The sequence below is a fragment of the Mchenga conophoros genome, linkage group LG16 (assembly GCF_057382185.1).
Source record: "Mchenga conophoros isolate Kocher_MC1m ecotype Shallow Benthic linkage group LG16, M_conophoros_male_GT1.1, whole genome shotgun sequence".
NCBI classification, from domain to species: Eukaryota; Metazoa; Chordata; class Actinopteri; order Cichliformes; family Cichlidae; genus Mchenga; species Mchenga conophoros.
In genome coordinates, this window is record NC_140541.1 from 701,497 (window position 1) to 725,972 (window position 24,476).

Sequence of the window (24,476 nt, forward strand, 5' to 3'; positions counted from 1 at the left end):
GTGTCACCTGAATTTGAGTGACAGAGGACAATAATGTAGAGGCAGATGGTAGGAGGTTCTGAGGCGACGGGTACTTGATGCAGACTAGTACAATGCCTGCATGTGTTTCTTTCACTTGTTTCAATGTTTACATTTTATCTTAATCACCTCCTGATTGATTCAGGAAATTAAACATAAATATTTATTTAACAGGGTGTTAAGGAAAATGTTCTAAAACACTTCTTCAGTAAAAACTCAGAGAAGAGAAACACACAGAACTTCTTGCTAGCAAGGGCAGCCTCCAGCACTGAGGCTTGCCCTAAGAAACTGCCCCGGTCTTTATTTATACTTCAGTGTGTGTGTGTGTGTGTGTGTGTGTGTGTGTGTGTGTGTGTGTGTGTGTGTGTGTGTTCTGCTGATCAAAGGGTCATATAACATGAAAGCACAAAAGGTACATCCTTGGTCAGGAAAAGGGTAGTCTCCCCCTCACCCTAGATGTTTCACCCTAAATAACATGGTGAGGAAGTCCAGCAGTACATCTATATGTAAAGCTTAAACTAAAACACTTAAACTAAGCAGACATAGCTACGTTAAAACAATAAAACAAAGTACAAGCTCTTCCCATGCTCCCAGGATGTGGGGGTGCATTCCTGGAGTGCGCACCAAGCCTTTTGCGGCCTGCTAGAGATCACACATCCTGTCACTACACAATTAATTATACGCCTCTAAGCACACATGGCTAAATATTTCCTAATACAAATAACTACATGCAGTATTCTACCATATGCAAACTTATATCACTAAAAGATTATACTGAATACTAAGTACAATTTTCCATTGACAGAGGGCAAATCAAACACTGAATCAAACATTTTGAGGGCTTCTCTGCTTGGGCTGCTGCCCTCGTGACCTGGCTCCCAGATAAGCGTAAGAAAATGGATAGATGGATGGATGGATGGATGGATGGATGGACCTATACAGTGCTGCAAAAACTGTGCACCTCAACCCCCTTTTTCTCCCACATTTTTGCACTGAGTAGGAGATACTCTGTATCTCATTATACATCTGTATAGTGACAATAAAGGCATTCTAAAGACATAAGGACCTGGAGTACCTCTAATTTTCTGCTTATACATTCAGATCAAACTGAGGTTATTGTACTCGGCCCTGAAAATATTAGACATATGCTATCTAACCAGATTCTTACTCTGGGTGGCATTACTTTGGCCTCCAGTAACACTGTGAGGAACCCTGGATATGTGCTTTAATGCACATATTAAACAAATATGGGTTACCCAAAACATAGCTCCTAAGTCTTGGGTAACCTCTGGCGCCACTTACATTTTTACCATTTCAAGGTATTCATTGGATTTGAATGACTTGAATTACATTAAATAACTTGAAATGATTTTGGTGTTCTAGAACTTTTGACCAGTAGTGTACTGCCCTCCTATTTTACACCAGAGTAGATGGGTAACCTAAAATTTATAAGCATCTGTTGCCTTCATTGCAGCTTCAAAGCAGTTTTCAGCAGATGCTTTGGCATTTATAATAGAATATTTCAAGTCGGGAGGCCCTTTCAGCCATTATAAATATACAAAATTTCCAAACGAACACATTTTCCTGAGCTTTAAATGTTGGTTCTCTGTGGTTCTATTCCTACTACCACACATCACATTGGGTTAACTAAGAAGTATCCCAAAGAATGGACTTTCAGCACTAAGTATAATTAACAGTGTACCTGTTGGTGTATTGTTATTGTTATTTAGATGATCTAAATATCTAATACAGAGAAATTATATCATGCTCACGAGTATCTAGAACATTAATTGTTCTTATAGACACTAACAAGATATGTGCATCAACTGTACCTATGAAGACCTTGTGAACCAATATGATTTTAGCTCTTATTTGGCATGGGTACCTTATAAAAGAGGTTTAAGTCACCATCAGAGAAATACTGTTTAAACAATCCTTAGAGCAGAACATGGCTGTATGAAAAAAAAAGTTTCATACAACTCCTTTTCTTATAGCAACGAGTCACTTTTAAGCAATTATAACTGAATATAATTCATTATATTGTCATATAATTACTTATAATATAAATATCATCGTACCACCTTATGGTGTGGGAAGCATTTTTACGGTTTAAAGAGAACAGAAAATGGTACACATGTAAAGGCTAATTTACCCACTGAACCCTGCTCTCAGACACACAGAGGTAACTCTTTCTGTGAAGCTGGATTCAAGAAATATGTGCTTAAAGTTTTAAAAACATGCTTAATGGTGTCAAACAGTTAAAAAGGAATTCATTCATGTGGATATCTTTCTGGCTAGAAAACCACAGTCTGGAGCAGTTTGCTGTAGCCAACTACCAGAAGATAGATGCTCCTAACTTAGTGGTATACATACTTATAAAAAAGAATGTGCTTCTATCTGATAGGTCAAAAACCTTTTGAGAAGAGCAATGGTTTAGACAATAGCCCCCACTTACTGGCAGTCAGGTTGGGCCCAACCTCTTGGCGCTCTTCTTCGCCCCCCATGAGTTGCAGCTTCACACACACACACACACACACACACACACACACACACACACACACACACACACACACACACAGTAGGAATAAAGGGTCTGCCTTTCCCTTTATTCCTACTTTGTGGATTTTCACCTATTAAAATTACGAAGAGTGTATATCCATTGACAGCAAAGTCAAAGTCTGTCAGGAAACAATATGAATCACCTTTTGTGAAAACCGGTCCGGCAAGTTTTGCTTTATCCAGAAACTCTGGTTAAGGCAATGAACAGGAGTCACAGTGTGTTTGTGCTGTGCTGAGTGTGTTAGAGCAGTTCTGCTGCCAAGAAAACACTTAAACTTTGGACAACACAAGACAGGAGACCCATCAGTTGACGTGAAACCAAAATGAAGAGAAGATTAAGCCTTCTTTGGTAAGATAAACTGATAAAAATTCATCAGTTCCATCAACTTTTGCTTATTCCTACCGTAACATTAGGTATATTTTTCAAAGTCTCAGACTGTTTTTATCTCCTGTCATTTTATTGATTAAGCTCATATATGTCTTTGTTTCATTACCAGAAAAAGAGCCTTAAGCAACATTCATTGTTTTTATGCCTAGCTTTACTGAAACATGTTCCTTAAAAAACTATTTCAAAATAAAGAGTTGATTCAGAAAGTACCTGTACTAGTTTAAATAAAGTGTTGGGCTTAAACTGCAAAACTTGTTCGCAGGCTTTTAAACCTTATTTGGATACAGAGCTGTAGTAATTCTATTTTTCAAGAGCTGCAACAGAAACAAGGAAATTGGTATATTTGATCATCTGATATTTTACCAGTTTAAAATATAAGCTCCAAGCATTTAAATGCTTTCTTTTCTTTACTGCAGGTGCCTGAAACCACAGCCAGAAGGGTATGTAGTGGATTATACACTCAATTTCAGAGATTTGAGGATCTTACAGAAAATTTACGTAAACAGTTTGTTCAATACATAAAGTAACTGATATGTATAGAAAAGTCCTGACAGACATGTTAATTCCTGAAATATTTTTGTTTCTGTTTCTTTGCTGGGCAAAAATTTCCCTCTGAATGATAATGATGTTTCAAGAAATCAGTATTCTGTGCTCAGAAACTACAGTACGAACATGCTTTGGTCTAAAACAAGTTCATGTGCCTGACATTCTTAAAAAGCTTTGCCTTTGTCAAAAATAAGAAGATGACACTCATTGTTTTGAGATGTATGTTGTTTTTGTGTAATATTCTTAAAAAAATTGACCATTTTTCTAAACAGAGAAAAGAATAATCAGGTCTAGCTAAAGGTTTGGGGACAACCAGAAAAGTTCACATTTAAACATATATTCATACATAAAGAAATAAATAAAGTAATTGTTTAACCCAAGATGGCGCCGGTGTACATGACTTGCCATCCTCATCCTTGGGTGTACCTGTCTTGCTGCTTTTTACCTCCTCTATCTTTTTTTTTATGGATTTTTTGATTGTATTTTTTATCCTTTTAGTTATATACTCATCTAGTGGCTGTGCAGTTATTACGTACGACAGGCAAACACTTTTAAATATTCGACTCTCCCATTCATCTCTGGCTAATCCTTGGTGGCATCTGGGCGATGGACCCTTCGACCTGCTTCTTCCACCTACCCCTTCTTAACTTACACAAGAAACATTGTAGCAAATGCGGTAAAAGGAGTGGCTGTCGCATTCATCTCAGGGCCTATTTTAAAGCCAGATACACAGGCTATCCACATGCCAGCCTGGATGTTTTATCTTTTTTCCCTCCTTCCCAGTAGCCCTCTGATGTTAAGCTGCTTACTCACCGTTGGATCTGCTCAGCTGACCAGGCCTGACCTGCCCTTCCTGTGGCATGTTTTCCTGCTCGGGCTTGGATAACACTGTTCCGATCCGGCATTTGCCGAAGGAACCTCAGTGTCCTACAACAAACCACCCGTGGCGATTTAGCCCCTACGATACAGATGGCTTTGCTCAATGTCAGGTTGCTGGTCAATAAGACCTTTCTCTTAAATGATTTCCTCTCTACTAATGTGATTGATGTTTTATTCATCACGTAAACGTGGATTCATCCAAACGTCTTCCCTCGGATTGTGTCGCTTTTCGCTCACCGAGGCTTACTGGTAGGGGTGGTGGTGTAGCCTCGGTTTTTAAAAATTCACATGTAGTTCGGCAGCTACCCTCACCTACCTACTCTTGTTTTGAAGTCGAATTATTGGAGATGACTGCATCCATGACCACACCACAGATGGTTTACTGACTGCCTAAATATAAGAAATATTTTATCACAGACTTTGCTGACCCTCTAGGTTCCATTCTTTTTAAATATGGTTGTGTTTTCATTATTGGTCATTTTAATATACGCATTTGCTAAAGATGTCCTTGCATCTACTTACTCTTTTAACCTGGTTCAGTGGGTTAATGACCCAACCCATGTTAAAGGACATACTATGGACTTGGTCTTTTCATATGGCCTGGACATTTGTATCAAGGATAGAAGTGACGCTGGGATTTCTAAACATTTCCAAGTTATATTTGATACTGGCTTATGTACTATTGAACTGCACCCTGTGGCTGCTCTTCGTCCACTACGTGTAATCAATTCTGAAGTGATGTAAAATGTTTCTATGTCATTCTCGGATTTTGTATCTATCATTCCCAACTGTTGTTAATTTCTCTCGGTTGATGACTGTGCTAATACTGTCATGGTCCTGCGGCCATGACTCAGTGACTTTGTGTTTGTGTTCTTTATTGTTATTATTCTTGGGCTGTTTTGGGATGGTTTGTGTTTTGGGATTTTAGATACTGGGTTTTGGGTTTGTGCTTTCTCTATTGGTCCCTGGTGTTAGTGTTCCCCTGTCTCGTCAGGTTAATCAGGTCCAGCTGTGTCTCCCACCTGTGTGTGATTTCCCAGTGTCTCTCTGTGTATTTATAGTGTGTGTTTGCCTCTGTTCCTCGTCGCGTCGTCTGTGTTCATACCTGGTGTAATCCCCTGCGTGCTCTCCCTGCTGTTCTCCCTTCATGTTCAGGTTTGCCACTCCTTTGTGTAGTTTCACCCAGTTTAGTTCATCTTTAGTTCTGTTTTGCCATCTCCACTTTATGTTGGTATCATCAATAAATCACCCTCACATCCGAATAAGTGCTGCGTTTTGAGTCCTCCTTCCACTCTTCACACGGCCGCTGCCCCGGAACGTGACAAATACCTTGCTTTCATTATGTTTTTCTATCCTTGATACTGTTGCCCCTATTAAAATGTAGTCTTCCCTTTTCCTTTTTCCATATCCTTTCCCCACTTCTGAGTGCATATCAACTTTCCATCAGTTTGAGCCTGTGTCACTTTTGACTCTTAAGCAGCTAGTTGATGAACTGAATAACACCAATACTGTGCTTGACATTCTTCCATCTTGCATTGTTAAGGACTGTTTTGATGTAATTGGACCTAGTATCCTATCTTTAATGAATTTCGCCCGACTCTCAGGCTGCGTCCCTCTTCCTCTGCATCGGCCTGTTGCGGTGTGCCTCAAGGATCAATTTTAGGCCCTATAGGTGGCTGTAGCTCAGGTGGCAGAGCAGGTCAGCCACTAATCAGAAGGTCGGTGGTTCGATCCCAGGCTGCACCCTGGCTGCATGCCAAATATCCTTGGGCAAGATACTAACCCCATGTTTGCCTACTGGTGGTGGTCAGAGGGCCCGGTGGCGCCTGTGTCCGGCAGCCTCGCCTCTGTCAGTGCGCCCCAGGGCAGCTGTGGCTACAATGTAGCTTGCTATCGCCTGTGTGTGAATGGGTGAATGACTGAATGTAGTGTGAAGCGCTTTGGGGTCCTATGGACTAGAAAAGCGCTATACAAATGCAGGCCATTTACCATATTCTTTTCTCATTGTATTCGCTAGCTTTTTGCGCAATCTTTGAAAACTACAATATTGGCTTTCACTGTTACGCCAATGACATACAGAACTATTTTGATTTACTTGTGACCTTGCTGTGTCTCTTTATTACTTTCGAGAATGCATGAGTGAGGTCAAAGAATGGTTCCTGAGTAATTCCCTTGTCTTAAATGATAAGAAAACTGAGATTGTGGTCTTCTACAGTAATATCTCTTGTGTCCAACTTCGTGCTGCTTTGGGTCCCTTTGCTAGTGTTGAAAACACGCAGTTCTTTGAATCTTTGGGCTGAAGGAGGGACAATACTCGGTGTATAAATGCTCAATCAACAATCATTTATTTCCATACAATTCAACAGTCAGAGCATTACAACGTCCGGACGGGAGAGATGCTACCAGAGGGTCAGGCACATGTCTCAAAATGGTGACGGGTTGCTCAGCTTTTTATAGTCTCTAGTGGCCCCCAGCTAGTCGTAAAAGCCAAAACATCACATTTTTTCTCTGTTACAGCGCCTAAGTTATGACCTCGGCAGTTGTTTCTCTGCTTTCTGTAAGGTGGGGGTGTGGAATGTGGTCTATCTATCTCCCCTGTCTTTAGACACAGAGTCTCCTGCTTACAACCTTCTCTTCATGATTCAACAATTAAGCATGTCAAGAAAACAGTGTAACACATTCCCAGCAGATCAAGGATGCACCTTTATCTAATGAACTAATATGTGAATATGTTCTGTTAACTCAAAAGTATAATGAGAACTAAACTACATACAGATCACACACTCTATTTTAAAGGGTATAATATGATCTACAACAATATCATAATTCAACTATTTTGATTACATCTATAAGGTAACATATAATAACAGAATAATATCACAATACCCTCTTTTGATCTCTCATTAAAGAGATCACTAATAACATGCACTTCAGCGTTGCAAGGTCCAGGTTTTCTTGATCCTGAGGCCCTCTGTCCCCCTTTAACGGGTGGACCATATGTGGGATGACCTCTGTGTTCACGCAGTTCAGATGCAAGCAAAGTTAGCTTTACAACCATAACAGCAGTTACAGATGACACTCCCATCACTCCCCATTTTCCCACAGCTTTATTTTGGTGCTCCAGTTTTCCACCCCCTTTGATGCCACCTAATAGCTTTCAAATGTACTTAGACTAGAACCTCTGTTTAAGGAGCTTTTAACCTTTATTTTTATTGCTGCAGCTACCAGTGTCTTCCAGTTGGGTGATTCTCAGCTTCTTTCTTCGACCTCCGGGGTTAGACCACCCTTTAGTCATTGCACAGTTCTGGGGATTATTCTGCCCCGATTTCAAACAAGGATCTGTGTGTTTTGGGTTCACCGGCGTGTCCCCCTTTTTGCCAAGAGCCTCTCGAACCTCGTTGGTCTGGTGTTCCTGGTTTTCGCCAACCCCTTCATGGTTATTGCTGTGTTTGTGGGATCCATCTTCTCCAGGAGCCCAAACGTCATGACACTTGACCCCAGTTGCTGTCTCGGCAGTCCCTACATCTGTCCCTGCTGTGAAGGGTCCTCACATCTCCGGGTCCCCGTCTGGTGTCTGTTCCTTTCTCTGCAAGAGACAGAAAACCAAAACACCTCTCTCCCTAGCCTTGATAATCTAATATTGTTATACATTGTTCTTCTAATGATTCAAATTTGGTTTAAAATATTATGTTCAGGACTTATTCTAATTCTAATCATAATCTATGTGTGTTAAAAGAAATCAAAAATTAGTGAACCCTTTCTAAGTCTAACACATTATAAGCTTAAGTTTTACCATAGCTAATTTATTAAACACAAAAATAAACTCATAGAAATTTTCATATCACCATTGTTTGATGTTCAAACTCAACTCCCCCTTTTTGACACACTCCCATGTGTCAATTCATTGGAGCTAGACAATTAAAAGAGAAGGTTGGTGACCTCATATCTCAGAAAGTATCAGAAATTCTTCTCTCGAGTACCGTCGCTCCAGCCTTGTCATCCCTGAGGATCTTCGATCCCAAAAATGTCCCTTCTCCTCATGTAATAAAGTCTGTCATCCTTCCATGCCCTGGTAACTGGTCCATCCAGAGCTGTAACATTTTGAAATGTACATACAACAAGCCAAACCACACCTTGGTCACACCAACCCTTTTCTGCCCCGAAGATGTCCAATGCCATCCTAGTATGGACTGTCAAAAGTGGCTTTAACGCTGACTATCCTGACAATCCATTTTATAACGTTTCCTGGTCAGATTTGCCAATCTCTGCACCAGGGTTGTAATAGTTTTGCAATTTTCATCAGTTTTTATTTTTATTTAGCTTCGACTTCAGATTTTCAATTTTATATCAGTTTTAATTAGTTTTTACCAATTCTTTGCTAGTTTAGTGTAGTTTTTATTTTCTGAAAATCCTTAGTTTCAATTTAGTTTTATTTGTGTTTTGCAAAAATTAAGTGTAACAAAATCCCAGTTCCATCATATCAGTCATGGTCTTCTGGTTATCCTTGGGTGTTGAGACTAATAACTATTAACTCTTGCCGCACCGTGTGGTCCTAATTTTGGTTCAAGTGAATTGATAACCTTTTGAAGGCGATTGTTTCACACCTTTATTTAGATGTCCCAGTCCTGTTGTCTCGGGATCCATCACGCTGCCTTATCTGGGGTTAGCTGTTTTCTGGGGATGCGGGTTGAGTGGGTGAGCTCTTCAAGGAGGGGGAGTGTGCTCCCCCTGATGAGGTCTTGTAGGTAAGCTAGGTTAACCTTCTTGTGTGAGCTTTTCAAGTGCACTTTAAGGTTAGTGGGACTTTTAGTTTTATAAATGTCCCTCATGACCCCCTGATGACCCAGTATTTCATTTTTGCACACTGTAGTACACATTTTAGTTTTTGCTTGTAGCTCGCATACTCTACTTGCCACTCCTCTAATTCCTGATGTTTCTTAGAGAGGGCAACAGTACCTTTAAAATTATATCACATGTGTGGGGGTGTGGCCTTGCCAATTGTTTTGCCCACCTTTTCAAAATGGCTGGCGTGCCCACTAGCACATTTCATGGAAAAAGAAAGGTAAGCTTGATATTTACATTCAAACTGTTTTGTTAAACTCAGATTTTTATTTTATTCTTTTTGCAAGTACCCCTCCTCGGTGGCGAGAAACTGTTGGTGTGGTCAAGTGGGTGCTCTGGAAACAAACGCTCAGGACAGAACAGTTATCAGTCATGTACTTCCTACAAATTTTGCATATGTTTTATTCCATATTGATCCTCTGAGTGTAATGGTACATTTTAATTTGAATTTATCCAAACTAAACACAATATTTTCTTTATTTACTTTGCTCTTGTTCTTTTTCAGTACCACATCCTATCAAATGTCCCTGTCGATTATATTCTACATTTAATAACTTACTATTTCAAGTGAGAACCTAAATCACGTGGACCAATGTTTATTATTGCATATCTCTATTCTGAATGTGGCCAGTCATTCATAGGTATTGTTCAATTTTGGCGATTTTCCTCTATAAAATTTAATTGACTTTTTTACAGTGGCCTGCTGTGGTTAATAGTAACATATTCCAGTCATGAGTGATATCAAAAGTCTTCTCCACTGTAGCATTTGGCATTCCCAATAATATAACATGATACCTTAATCAAAACACAGTTAATATAGCACAGTTTTCTTGATGCAAACATCAGTAACTCAAAATCAGCAACCACAGTGTTAAGTCTGCAGTTCATACTTATGTGAAGCTAGAGTCTCCTCCTCCAGTCTCTCTTATCCTCCTGCTCCTGAAAAAACAAAACAAAACAAAGCGAAGCATCCACCCTTCTCTTGTCGGCTGGGTGACTTGTTTATTGGCATTTACTAATCCTACAGTGGGTGCAGTCATTGTCTCAGTATCAAGTCAGTCAAAACTTTTAGTTGTCAGTCCATCACAGTCCATTCACATGCATACCTCCCTACACATTCATACCAGATGTTGCTGATAATGGAGTCTCCCGCGCAACCTATTCGAGCCTCCATCACCAGCAAGATGACGTCATCATTTTAAAGGAAAACAATTCCTTGTTGTTTTTTTTTGGGCCGGATTGACTCGGTGCAATCCTTTTAGACTCAGAACTTCTCAGTGTTCCCTATAAGTGAATTTCTCCCAAGCCAATTACAATCATGGAGAAGCACACTTTGCAACTGTTTTTGTAAGAATATTTCATAGCGCTTTAAATTTCAATCTTTCAGGCCTGGTTTAAAGAGCTGATTGTTAAATCATGAACTCACAAAATATCAACATATCACCATATCACCATATCACCACCGGTGGATCACACCTCTCAGATGTTTTTTTCTCCAGTGCACTGTAACAAAAACGAAAACAGACATAACCAACAAAATACTACTAAAATAACACAAACTAGGGCCCGTTGCAGACATGTCCAAGCATAAAACTATCCCTCTCTCGCTTACGAGAAAGAACACAAGCCAAAGCTCACTGATAAAATCAAGCTAGCGCTAAACAAAACCAAACAATCAACCAGAAATTCACAGGAACATTTTGCTTCCTGCCGGGACAATATTGTGTGGGAATGAGAACCTCAGGTGCCGTAACACCTTTTGTTCCTCCTTGAATTAAAACTCAATCACAGAAAATGCCGTACTCCAACCTAACCTTACACTATTAATTCATCATTTTCACTCTGTGCCACTGTTCCTCATCAGGGCTGTGTGAAGCACAGCAAAGAATTCAGTCAAGGCCTTGAGCCATAAACAGACATCACGCACAGACATTGTTTTCATAACCAAACTTTTTTAGACCTTATTAACTCTACATAAATGCCTTCTAGGTGACATATAACACATTCTAAGTAATCAATGGTAATCAATGGAAATCAATGGCTCCTCATAAAAATTATGCATTGGGATGTTTGTGTGCAGCATTTTGCATATCAGCATAAGCAAAGCATTCTTCATTGCATCAGCGTGTATGTGTGTGTGCGTGTGGATCGCTCTTCATTGCACAAGCGTGTGCATGTGTATGTGTGCATCACTTCTCAGTGAATCAACATTCCCGTGTGTGTGTGTGTGTGTGTGTGTGTGTGTGTGTGTGTGTGTGTGTGTGTGTTTGTGTGGGTGTTTGTGTTCATCACTTTCCTGTTCTGGTGTTCTGGGTAAACCACGGCCTGAAGCGTGCCCTGGGGTCCTGCCCCCCTCCTTTTTCAGTTTGTTTGCGACCATTGCTGCTGCTGCTGCTGCTCAAAATTCAGTCCGTCCTGGTTCTGACCCCAATTGGGGCAGTCCTTTCTCCAGTGTCGATGTTCACCGCAGGTGAAACCTGCATCTTCTTCTGTGTTTTTGTCCATTCTGAGGTGCCTTCTGACCTCAGTTACTCCTCCTGTCTCGGTCACGCCCTTTTTCGCCACCCGATCATCCGTGTTGGTCCATCACTGTCCTGCACAGTGTGAATGCAAAGTTATCAAGGTCAGCATTCTTTCGCTCGGCCTTACTTTTCATTCGGGCTTGGCGGGCGTCTCGTCACAGCTCTGTCAGCTGACGCAGTCTGGGAATTTTTCCCCCGTGTAGTGAAACGGGCCTTAGGTTTAGTGCTCTCCGTCTCGGCTGCATGAGATCACATTCCTGCAGGTCTGTTGACATTCTCAGGTCGTTGTTGTGGGTCCAGCTGTTGCAGCATTTGGTCAGTGTCACGTATGGGGGAGAGCAGGAGTCCAGTCAGCCTCGGCTTTCAGGGCCGGCAAAGCAGCCTGTAATTAAATATGTATAGAAAAAACAAAAACAAAACAAAACAAAAACAAACAAAAAACAAAAACAAACGAACAGGAAAATGTTGTTGTGTTGGCTGTGTTATTCAGAGGGGAGACAATGGGGCCAGGCCCTGTGTCAGCCTTCTCTCCCCCTTTTTTTGTTTTTTGTCTCCCGATATAATCAACTCCTAACCCACCAAGTTGACAGGACAACACCGGTATATGTTAAAATTCTTAAGATCATGTTTAAAAGCCCAAAAAAGGAACTTTCTTTCATTCAGTAACCACTTTTATTAATCAATCAACAGAAAACATGTCACAATTTGAATCTTTTAACCACTAAATTTGTTGTGTCTTGCCTGGTTGGTTAGACCAGTGTTCCTTTTTTTTTTTTAGTTAAATTGTTGTCCTGCAACCCAGAGGGTTTCTTTGTCAGTAATGTATAGACTTCATCATTTAAGTATGTTAATTTTTCTTTAACCTTGCTGGAAAATCTTCACGTGTTCATGAGTGTAAGCTGTTTCTTCATTGCGTGTATGTGCATTTGTATAAAAGCAGGTTAATTTTATCTTTTCTCAAACTAGGCGTTACCTTAAAAGGAGCCTTTCTCTCAGATTTCTCTGCTTGTGTGTGTTTTTGTTTCACCTTTTTGTTGTGATGCTCCGGACGCCTTCCCAACCTCCACAAGTCCGTTGGCCCCAATTTTATGTGTTAAAACTTCTCTTAATTTCTCCTCTAATTCTCTCCTCGCTGCTGTCTTTTTCACAGCTGCTGATTCGTGCTGGGTGTGGTTCCCATTACCTATAATTTTGCTTCGGCCGCTGTGCTTGTGGGGGCAGTTGGTCCAGGTCCGCAGCTTCCTGTATTAACACACTAAGAGATTTATTTAATTTCATTTTCATCACTGTTAAACAGATAAGCAGGCAACACGCCTACCTTGACAGCGTAAACTGTACGCCAGTCTCCCAACACATTCCTCTCTGTACTCCTCCATAATTCTCCACTGCACACCTCTTACTATCTCTCCTTTTTATTTTTATTACACCACAGAGTAATCCACCCAATTATGCCCGTCTATCTCTATGTGGCTCCAAATTCCCTCTTTATTTTAATTTCACACTCGTCAGGGGACAGGCACACAACAATTTCAACCACTGAAACGAGGAATTCAACCTTTTTATATTTCTTTACTAATCTAGACTCAACGTTTGTTCGCAAAATGTGTCTTGTTCTAGTCCGGAAATAAATGTGAACCCGTGATTACACGGCCGTTCCAGTGTTATTTCCGTGGCTATGCGGGGGCCCTCACCTCCCCAAGTCACCACCTCGGCACCCGGACAACGCCGGTCCTGGCCACGCGTCCACGGACAGGAGGGTCGCTACTCCATAGGCAAATGTTCCACAGGTACACTAGGCATCAACCTTTGATCCTAAAATGTGTATTTGCTCTAATGTCCTCCTAATCAAACACATTAACCGTCACTGTCACTGTGTTCACGCTTCACACTCCACATAAAAAACACACTCAGAGCGCGCCTCACTCACACTCTCACTCAGTGCGCGCTTTACCCACAAGACAGCACCCAGAGCGCGCCTCGCAGCTTCACACACACTCTCTCACCCAGAGCGCGCTTTCACACTCACACACACAACACTTTTCCTCAGCGGGAATTTTACACAGAAACCTCTGAGCTCAACTATTAGATCTTCTGAAAGCACACTGCACCATAGACCAAAATACCCTTTTCTCTGCGCTTATGACCGCCACCACGGGGCAAAGTCGCATCATAAAAGTGATGCTTGCATCCCCGAAGTTATACCAGACATCATAAACCAGGTTTTGCTCTATGTACTTCTTGGCAAGTAAAATTTTACTTTGTTTTATGACCGCAGCCCTTAAAAAAAAACTCGACTGACGCCACAAACCACCGTCAAACCTCTGTTCAATGTACTAAAATTAGCACCAACCACTACTGCACTTCACGGCCGCACCACCGGAACACGCCGTATCATAAACCAAACCTACGGACGTGTTTCGCTCTCGCGTTGCCAGTGTTCAACCGCACCGTGAAGCCAGCATCTGCTTTTCCTTAAATCAACTTCTATTTCATAGCCGGCAAGAGCCAGGACGTAACCGACACCATAAACAAACTTCAAACCTCGACTTCAATGTACTGAACTAATGGCCGCGTCTTCAGAATAAATTCTAATGTATTATTGCTACAGAAGCCAGTATTAGACAAAATTAAATGTGGAAGGTAAAGTGGCTGCAACTAGTCCAACGTAGTATGTTATTAGTATCTCGGTAGAAGCAGTTTATTTAACACACTGGAATTCAGCCTCAACTTATGTTGTTAGTATCTTGCGCCAAAAACCAGACACCGACAAATTTACTGTGAAAATACATGTGACTCAGCGAACAGATTAATTTGGAAAGCCCAATATGCACATTTGGTATTTATAATACAACAGGCTGTGCTTACCTTTCTGTTTTAGGCCGGCCTTCTGTTCACTTTGCCCCACGATCTCACCAAAGGCCAAATCTACACCTCCTCAGCACACCAAAGATCCGGGTCACACGGCACCAAGTTGTTGAAAACACGCAGTTCTTTGAATCTTTGGGCTGAAGGAGGGACAATACTCGGTGTATAAATGCTCAATCAACAATCATTTATTTCCATACAATTCAACAGTCAGAGCATTACAACGTCCGGACGGGAGAGATGCTACCAGAGGGTCAGGCACATGTCTCAAAATGGTGACGGGTTGCTCAGCTTTTTATAGTCTCTAGTGGCCCCCAGCTAGTCGTAAAAGCCAAAACATCACATTTTTTCTCTGTTACAGCGCCTAAGTTATGACCTCGGCAGTTGTTTCTCTGCTTTCTGTAAGGTGGGGGTGTGGAATGTGGTCTATCTATCTCCCCTGTCTTTAGACACAGAGTCTCCTGCTTACAACCTTCTCTTCATGATTCAACAATTAAGCATGTCAAGAAAACAGTGTAACACATTCCCAGCAGATCAAGGATGCACCTTTATCTAATGAACTAATATGTGAATATGTTCTGTTAACTCAAAAGTATAATGAGAACTAAACTACATACAGATCACACACTCTATTTTAAAGGGTATAATATGATCTACAACAATATCATAATTCAACTATTTTGATTACATCTATAAGGTAACATATAATAACAGAATAATATCACACTAGCTCTTCCTGTGACTATGTCAGTAACTTGGGTGTATTGCTGGATAGCTCGTTGAAACTCAATAAGCAAATGTCTGCTGCAGTGAGATCTAGCTTCCACCAACTGCACCTTATCTCTAAGGCTAGGCATTATGTTCCCCATGAGGACCTGGAGAAGCCTATTCACGCTTTTGTGACCTCTAGACTGGATTTTTGCAATTCCCTGTACTTTGGCCTTCCCTCTTCTCTTCTTCTTAGACTGCAAACAGTTCAAAATGTGGCGGCCCGCGTCCTGACTGGCACCAGGAAATTCTGCTCTATTACTCCTGTTCTAGCTGGCTTGCACTGGCTGCCCATTAAGTACCATATTCAATTTAGAATATTACTGCTAACCTTCCAAACTATTAATAAATTAGCGCTGAGTTATCTTAGTGAACTTCCTAGGCCACATGTTCCTGCTAGAACACTTATATCTGCTACTCAGCTACTTTTGACACAACCTAGATCTCGGCTGAAATCTCGGGGTGACCTTGCATTTGCTCTGGCTGGTACACTCAAAAAAATTAATCGTTGAATTTAATTAAAATTGTTTTGTGTTAGTTTAAAGCAAAAATCTTTAATTCATCTCATTTTAAAAAGTACTTAGGATTAACACGAGATATTTAAGACTATCTAAATCAAGTTATGTTGTAGGAACATAACTGATGTATTTACAGGTTAGATAGTTGAGATAAGTTTTTTAAACACATATCTTATTTGTGCCAGTAAAATGTTACATTTAACTTAGATTAATTCAAATATTTTATTTTCAGCCACCTTGTGCTTTATTAATTAGTTTTACATAAATCTCTGTTGGAAACAGGCTCCATACAAATGAATTAACTACATCCAACTTCTTTTGTAAATTTCCTTTATTGCCAACACATTCAGTGAGCATTTCTGTAAACCCAGTCCAAAACAAAACACAACTCACTAGAAAAAGTTGCATTTCCTGCAAAAATGCAGTGCGAATGCCGTGTAGTGGAATCTGCTGAAAACAGCAGAAGCAGAACTATCTGCTGAAAAGAGGCGCAGAAGCTGAAGTGCTTGCTAAAGATGGCTGTATTTGAAAGAGTACACTGAAGCGTGTCAAGAAAGTAGAGTGCGTGCAAATAAGCCAAACACATTCTTGTCCCAAGAAAAGATATGATGAGAGAAAAAATGTGCAGGGTGCAGAAGAGGCTAATTTATACTGAAAAGAGGTGAAGAAGCAGAAGTTTGTCCTGAAAAGAGGTGAAGAAGCTGAAATTTCTGCTGAAAAGAGGTGAACACGCTGAATATTCTGCTAAAAATTGATTAAAAAAACTGAAATTTGTGCTGAAAAGAGGTGAAAAAGCTGATATTTTTGAAAAAAGAGGGGAAAAAGTGGAACTCCTGCTGAAAAGAGGTGTAGTAGCTAAAGTAATCAGAGTATGTGCAAGCAGGGAAGACGTGGGGCAACCGCCACAGCCTTGAACCTGTAACACCAGATCTCATGGCAGCTGCTCATCTCACTGAGCCAAGGTAGTTCGCATTCCAAAGAGAGATATGATGAGAGAAAAAATAGAGGTAAAGAAGCTGAAGTTTCTGTGGAAAACAGCTGAATAAGCTGGAGTTTGTGCTGAAAAGGAGTGAAAAAACTAAAAATTCTGCTGAAAAGGGGTGAAGAAGCTAAAATTTATGTTGAAAAGAGTTTTAAAAAAAGTTGAACTGTTAACTGAAAAAATTGTTGTCATGAGTGGGATTCGAACCCGGGTCTCCCGCTCTGAGAACGGTTAAAGTTCAAAGAGAAAAAGGATCTCAAGAGTGTGAATGCTTCACACAAGTAGAGAAAGAAAGAAATTTGCCAGAAAAAGGACAAAAAAAAATGAAGACCACATAACACATTGATAAGATGACACTTGAATTATGTACATGTGATGCTAGTAAGGTCTGTCGAGTGCTTTTTCTTTAAGTGTCTAAAATGGATAGCAAAGTTGCTATTTGCAACAAATGTCAGTCCAGTAACACAACGCCAATGAACTGCTTCCCTTTAACAATGCAAAGTGAAGTATGTTTCTGTACACTCCTGATTGTTCAGTCCAAACCATGAAATAGTTGGTATCATCTCTACACAAAGCTAATCCATACATACTTTGGATGTGTCATACACTAGAAGCTTTGCTGTGACTTGTTTTTAAAGTCTTTTTTTTAATTTGTTCATTAAAGTGTCACCTGAATTTGAGTGACAGAGGACAATAATGTAGAGGCAGATGGTAGGAGGTTCTGAGGCGACGGGTACTTGATGCAGACTAGTACAATGCCTCCATGTGTTTCTTTCACTTGTTTCAATGTTTATATTTTATCTTAATGACCTCCTGATTGATTCAGGAAATTAAACATAAATATTTATTTAAGACGGCAAAAAATTTTAAAAACCTGGGGGCTTGAAATTATACTGAATCAAACATTTTGCTGTGATGTGTGATCACCTGTATGCATATTAATAAAAACGAGTGAAAAGAATACAATGCAAGTGGGCTATCTATCTATCTGTGCTGGGCCCTATTCTTTTCTCACTGTATATGCTCCCTCTAGTTGCAATCTTTGAGAAATACAATATCGCTTTTGTTATAGACAGTGTTGTTGTTAATGTATGTTTGGGGACGTTGAACCCCGGAACCTTCAGAGGTTTTTCAGGGTTCTCCCTGCCGGAATGTTATGTGTGGGACAGTTTCCTGTATGTGTGCGACTAGCTGTGGTTGTTTCTAAAAGTGGTCAGTAAACGTCCTAAAACTAGCACTTGAGTTTCCGAGCATTTTTATCCTGAGGTTATAACACCTTTTTGGCGACGAGGATAAAAGCCGAACGCGGACAGTTTTGAGTTTTTGCTACGGATTTTGCAGTCGGACTACCACTTCGCATCTATGGCTACGATCGGATCGCTCACGGAGTTTGCCGAGGGAGACGGCGACTGGATTGAATATGTCGAGAGGCTTGAACACTTTTTCTTGGCAAACGACATTTCGGACGAAGAAAAAAAAAGGTCAGTTCTTCTCAGTGCGTGTGGAGCGAGGACCTACAAGTTGATACGTAACCTGACGACGCCTCGGAAGCCCGGGGACTTCAGTTTCAAAGAACTGGTGACGTTGGTGCAAAATCATCACTGCCCGAAACCCTCCGTGATTGTTCAGCGGTTCAAATTCCACACTCATTCACGCAAGCCGGGAGTTTCGGTGGCTGCGTATGTGACGGAGCTGAGACAGCTATCAGAGCACTGTGAGTTTGGAGGCGTGCTGGATGACATGCTCCGCGACAGGTTGGTGTGTGGTATAAATGATGATGGCATGCAGCGTCGGTTGTTGGGGGAGCCCACACTGGACTTTCAGAAAGCTTTGGAAATTGCTCAGGCAATAGAAACGGCAGCTAATAACACTAAAGACATTCGGAAAGCTAACAACAATATGCACTCAACCGAGGTGCATCATGTATCTCGGAGTGTGAGGGGCAAACTGAGGGAGCTTTTGGAGTGTTACCGGTGTGGGGGGCACACTTTGCCAAGGACTGTGTTTTCAAAGACAGTACCTGCCATAACTGCAAGAAAAAGGGGCACTTAGCCAAGAAATGCAGGGGCACTAAGGAGAAATCAAAGAAGGAATGGAAGACAAAACACAAACTAAACACTCATCACCTGCAGGGCATGGCGCCTGAGGAGGATGAGTGTGTTTTCAACATGTTTAATCTGGTTGGCTTTAATAAGTGCTGTGCGGAGCCCATCTATGCCACTATCCAGGTAAATGGGAAGGAGCTACAAATGGAGGTGGATACAGGGGCTTCAGCTTCGGTGATCAGCCAAGCCACCTACCACAGCTTGTGGCACTCGGGCGGGGCACCAGCCCTCCAAGCAACTGAGATAAGCCTTAGACAGTACACAGGTGAATGCATTCCCCTGCTTGGTGCTATAGAGGTGCATGCAGCATATCAGGGTCAAGAAGCTGCAGCAACACTGCTGGTGGTGAAAGGGGAGGGGCCTAGTCTGCTGGGTCGTGACCTTCTGCAGAAAATCCGCCTGAACTGGAGGGAAATCAGGTATGTAACGGTAATAGCAGAGTTACTGGGAAAGTATGCAGATGTGTTCAAGAATGAATTGGGCACTCTCCGGGGCACCACTGTGAAGCTGTGTGTGGACCCTTTTGCCCGGCCACGCTTTTTCAAACCACGCACTGTACCATACGCCATGAAGGCCAAGGTGGAAGCAGAGTTGGAGAGACTACAACAGATAGGGGTCATTGAGCCAATAGAGTTCTCGGACTGGGCAGCCCCGATCGTACCAGTGTGGTGCGGTGATTACAAACTGACAGTGAACCAAGCCTCTCAGCTCGACGCCTACCCTCTGCCTCGAGTGGATGACCTTTTTGCCACACTGGCGGGTGGTCGGACATTCACAAAGTTGGATATGAGTCATGCTTACCAGCAGTTGCTGCTGGATGAGGAATCAAAAAAATATGTGACAATAAACACACACAAGGGGCTGTTCAAGTACAACCGCCTGGTGTTTGGCGTTGCATCCAGTCCGGCTATCTTTCAGCGCACTATGGACAATCTTCTGCAAAACATTCCTGGTGTTGCTGTTTACTTGGATGACATTTTAGTTACAGGTAAAACAGAAGAGGAGCATCTGCGTAGCCTTGAGCAGGTGTTGAAGAAGCTCTCAGAAGCTGGTTTGCGTTTGAAGCGCAGTAAGTGTGTTTTCCAAGCCCCTAGCGTGACATACCTGGGTCATCGCATTTCTGCACAGGGCCTGTCCCCACTGGAAGAGAAAGTGAGGGCAGTAAAAGAAGCCCCGAGTCCAAAGAATGTAGCTGAACTAAGATCATTCTTGGGCTTAGTGAACTATTATGGGAAGTTTTTGCCTGACCTCTCCAGCATGCTTGCTCCCCTGTACGGGCTGCTGCACAAAGACAGTCAGTGGAGGTGGTCCCAAGCACAGGAGAAGGCCTTCAGACAGTTAAAAGAACTGTTACAATCGGCACCACTCCTGGTGCATTTTGATCCGGAGAAGGAGGTGGTCCTGTCCTGTGATGCCTCCCCGTATGGCATAGGAGCTGTTCTTTCCCATCGTATGGAAGAGGGGGAAGAGAAACCGGTCGGATATGCGTCACGCACGCTCACAGCAGCAGAAAAGGGCTATTCACAGCTTGAGAAGGAAGGCTTAGCAATAGTTTTTGCTGTGAAACGTTTTCATCAGTACCTGTATGGCCGCCCATTTACTGTTGTTACAGACCATAAGCCCCTCCTGAGTCTCTTTAGTGAAACAAAAGGCATCCCACCCATGGCTTCAGCCCGGGTTCAGCGCTGGGCATTAACACTGTCGGCATACCAGTATCGCATTGTTTATAAGGCGGGACCTGAAAATGCGAATGCAGATGCTTTCAGCCGCCTCCCCCTCCCGGAAGTCCCCGACCAGTCGAACTTGCCCCCAGAAACTGTGTTTTTGCTGGACAAGCTGGCGAACTCTCCGGTCTGTGCTAAAAACATCAAAGCATGGACTGAACGGGATCCAGAGTTATCTCGGGTTAAACAGTGGCTGTTGCAGGGCTGGCCAGCAACAGTGGAGCAAGATCAGCTCAAACCGTATGCCAAACGTCAGCAGGAGCTCAGTGTTCAAGATGGCTGCATCCTGTGGGGTTCCCGAGTCATTATTCCGCCTCCAGGTCGGTCACAGATCATTGAAGTGTTGCATGAGGCTCATCCAGGGATTTCTCGGATGAAAAGTCTGGCAAGGTCATTCGTGTGGTGGCCGGGAATGGACAGTGCCTTGGAAGACAAGGTAAAAGCCTGTTCTCAATGTCAGTCAAACCAAAAAATGCCACCACCTGCCCCACTCCACCCATGGGAGTGGCCTGGCCGTCCATGGTCCAGGCTTCATCTAGATTTTGCCGGCCCCTTTTTGGGCCACATGTTCCTGGTGTTGGTGGATGCGCATTCAAAATGGCTGGATGCCCACATAATGCCGACCATCACAGCCCCAGTCGTCGCAGACACACTCCGGAGAATCTTTGCAACACATGGATTACCAGAGGCAGTGGTCACGGACAATGGGCCCACGTTCACAAGTGGGGTTTTCCAAGAATTTATGGAGAGAAATGGGATCCGACATATCTGCACAGCACCCTACCACCCTGCCTCCAATGGCTTAGCGGAGCGCGCCGTGGAGACGCTGAAAGACGGTCTAAAAAAAATGCCAGGTCTTTCCATAGAAAAGAGGCTCTGCCGTTTCCTGTTTCAGTATCGCATCACGCCTCATACAACCACAAGCTTGTCCCCAGCGGAGTTGCTGATGGGGAGGAAGCCCAGATCTCATCTGGACCTTCTTCGCCCAGATGTGGGAGCCAGAGTCGCCCAGTCACAAGGTGGGCAGAAGGTGAGACATGATCTACATGCCAGAGGCTGTGTTTTCAGGCAGGGAGACTGTGTGTATATCAAAAACTTTACGGGTGGCTCACGGTGGCTGCCTGGCGTCATTCACCACAGTTCAGGGCCAGTATCTTTTGTGGTGGAGTTGTTGGATGGCAGACAAGTTCGCAGGCACAAGGATCATGTGAGAGCCCGCACGGATGGAGCTGAGAAGAGGGCTCAGAGTGGTTCGCATGCACATGGTGGAGACAGGGCTGTGGACATTGTGGGGCCTCAGAGTGGTTCACCCGAAGGGGAAGTCGTGTCAGCAGCCCCTGAGATCGGGATTGGTTCTTCAGTATCACCAGAAGGGCTGGTGGAGCAATCTAAGTCACCTGAGCCGAACCCGGTCACAGGAGCTCAGCAGGCTCCTAGCCTAGAGAACCCAGCAGCAGGACTGAGAAGGTCAAAGAGGCAGCACAAGCCCCCTGATGGACTGAATTGTTAAAATAATGTGGTGTTGAATTCTCCCTCTCTTTTTGTACTTATGCATAATTGCTATGTTGTGGGTTTTTGCTTAAGGGGGGGGGAAGTGTTATAGACAGTGTTGTTGTTAATGTATGTTTGGGGACGTTGAACCCCGGAACCTTCAGAGGTTTTTCAGGGTTCTCCCTGCCGGAATGTTATGTGTGGGACAGTTTCCTGTATGTGTGCGACTAGCTGTGGTTGTTTCTAAAAGTGGTCAGTAAACGTCCTAAAACTAGCACTTGAGTTTCCGAGCATTTTTATCCTGAGGTTATAACAGCTTTTCACTGTTATGCTGACGATATACAGATCTAATTTCAACTAGCTGATGATCCTGCTCTGTCTCTGCAATGCTTTCAAGAGTGCATGTGTGAGGTCAAAGAATGGCTCTTAGGAAACTCTCTTATCTTAAATTATAAAGCTGAAATCGTGGTTTTTGATGGTAATTTTCCTCGCAGACAACTTTGTGATGCCTTTGGTTCCCCTGCCCGCTCCATCTCTGACACTGTTAGCAATTTGGGGGTGCTGCTGGATAGCTGTTTTAAATTTGATAAACAAGTGTCCGCTGTAGTTAGATCTAGTTTCTGCCAACTGCGTCTCATTTCTAAGGCTAGGCAATATGTTCCGCATAAGGACCTTCAAAAGCTTGTTTGTGACCTCTAGGCTGGATTACTGCAACTCCCTTTATTTCAGTCTTCATTCTGCCCTTCTTCATAGACTGCAAACTGTTTAAAATGCCGCGGCGCGCCTTCTGACGTAAACTGGGAGGTTTGCCTCTATTACCCTGTTCTGGCTGACCTTCACTGGCTACCCATTAAATACCACATCCAATTTAAAATACTGCTGCTTACTTTTAAAATTATCAACAACACAGCCCCAAGCTACCTTATCAATCTCCATAGATCGTACATTCCCGCTCGAGCACTAAGATCATCTACTCAGTTACTCCTGGTGCAGCCAAGATCTTGTCTGAAGTCTAGAGGCGACTGTGCGTTTGCCTTGGCTGCACCAGATTTATGGATATGCATTTTATGCTATTCCTGTGTATTAGTGACACTGACCTGTTAGCATACTTGGTACTTTGTCGTGATCCTAGAATATTTAATTTTACTAATATTTAATATTTATAATATTTGTGTATTATTTTCTGTCTTTTATGTGAAGCACTTTGGTATACCGTTGGTTTTTAAATGTGCTCTTAAAATAAAGTTCTATTGTATTGTAATGCACCTTTGTTTTGTCTTGCACTAGGATTAATTACAGCAAATACATGAAGAAAATAAAAGTATACCTCAAGAAAAAGTAAAGTTTGAAGTGATGACATATATAATACAATACAATACAATACATTACAAAACAATACAATTTATATAGCACATTTAAAAACCGGAGGTGTGCCAAAGTGCTTCACAGAATCAATTAAGTGCAATTAAAGATACAAATACATATAAGCAGGTAGGAGACATAACTATCAAGTATAGACCAGGCACAGTAGGTGCACAATAGGCACACAGTAGGCACAAGCCAAAGGCTGAAGGTTAAATCATTATAAGTTATAATCAGAGCAAAATGATACAAATTCGGGCTCTAGGAAGCCGGAAAGGCTAGGCTAAATAAATACGTTTTTAATCTAGATTTAAAAGATTGAATTGAATAAGACACGCGAATAGCTTGACGAACATACACACCACCCTTCAATATTTCTGGTGCAGTATCATCTCTCAATTAAATCCTTTAAATCTCAATACTTCTGATTGTCTCTTACTACCCCCCCCCCCCCCACAAGTGTAAAATCTCTCTAATTGTAGTAGTTTACAAACTTTTTCGAAATTTACAAAATGTTTCTCAAATATAGGTTTTCCCTTCATCTACCATTTTCAACAAATTACCATTCAGCCTCTAAAATACTTCTGTCAATCTGAGAACATTCATCATCAAAATTAAGGGTTGGCTTATGTAAATAAATGCTAACATATATATATATATATATATATATATATATATATATATATATATATATATATATATATATATATATATATATATATATATATATATATATATATATAAAAACACCCAGCACGCCCCTGCGGGCGGTTTATCCTTCAAGCTCGGGTCCTCTACCAGAGGCCTGGGAGCTTGAGGGTCCTGCGCAGTATCTTAGCTGTTCCCAGGACTGCGCTCTTCTGGACAGAGATCTCCGATGTTATTCCCGGGATCTGCTGGAGCCACT

General features: G+C 42.1%; 1 protein-coding gene across 19 annotated transcripts in view; it reads left to right on the forward strand.

Moving 5' to 3' along the window:
• The first annotated feature begins 2,797 nt into the window (after positions 1–2,797).
• LOC146556037 (uncharacterized) overlaps positions 2,798–24,476 on the forward strand; it is a 120,387-nt gene continuing 98,708 nt past the window's right edge. For all 19 annotated transcript variants that reach the window (XM_085250442.1, XM_085250443.1, XM_085250444.1 and 16 more), the window contains exons 1-2: positions 2,798–2,926; positions 3,382–3,405. In XM_085250442.1, coding sequence (XP_085106568.1) covers positions 2,901–2,926; positions 3,382–3,405 — 50 coding nt within the window. In that variant the 5' untranslated portion in view covers positions 2,798–2,900. The remainder of the gene's footprint in view (positions 2,927–3,381; positions 3,406–24,476) is intronic.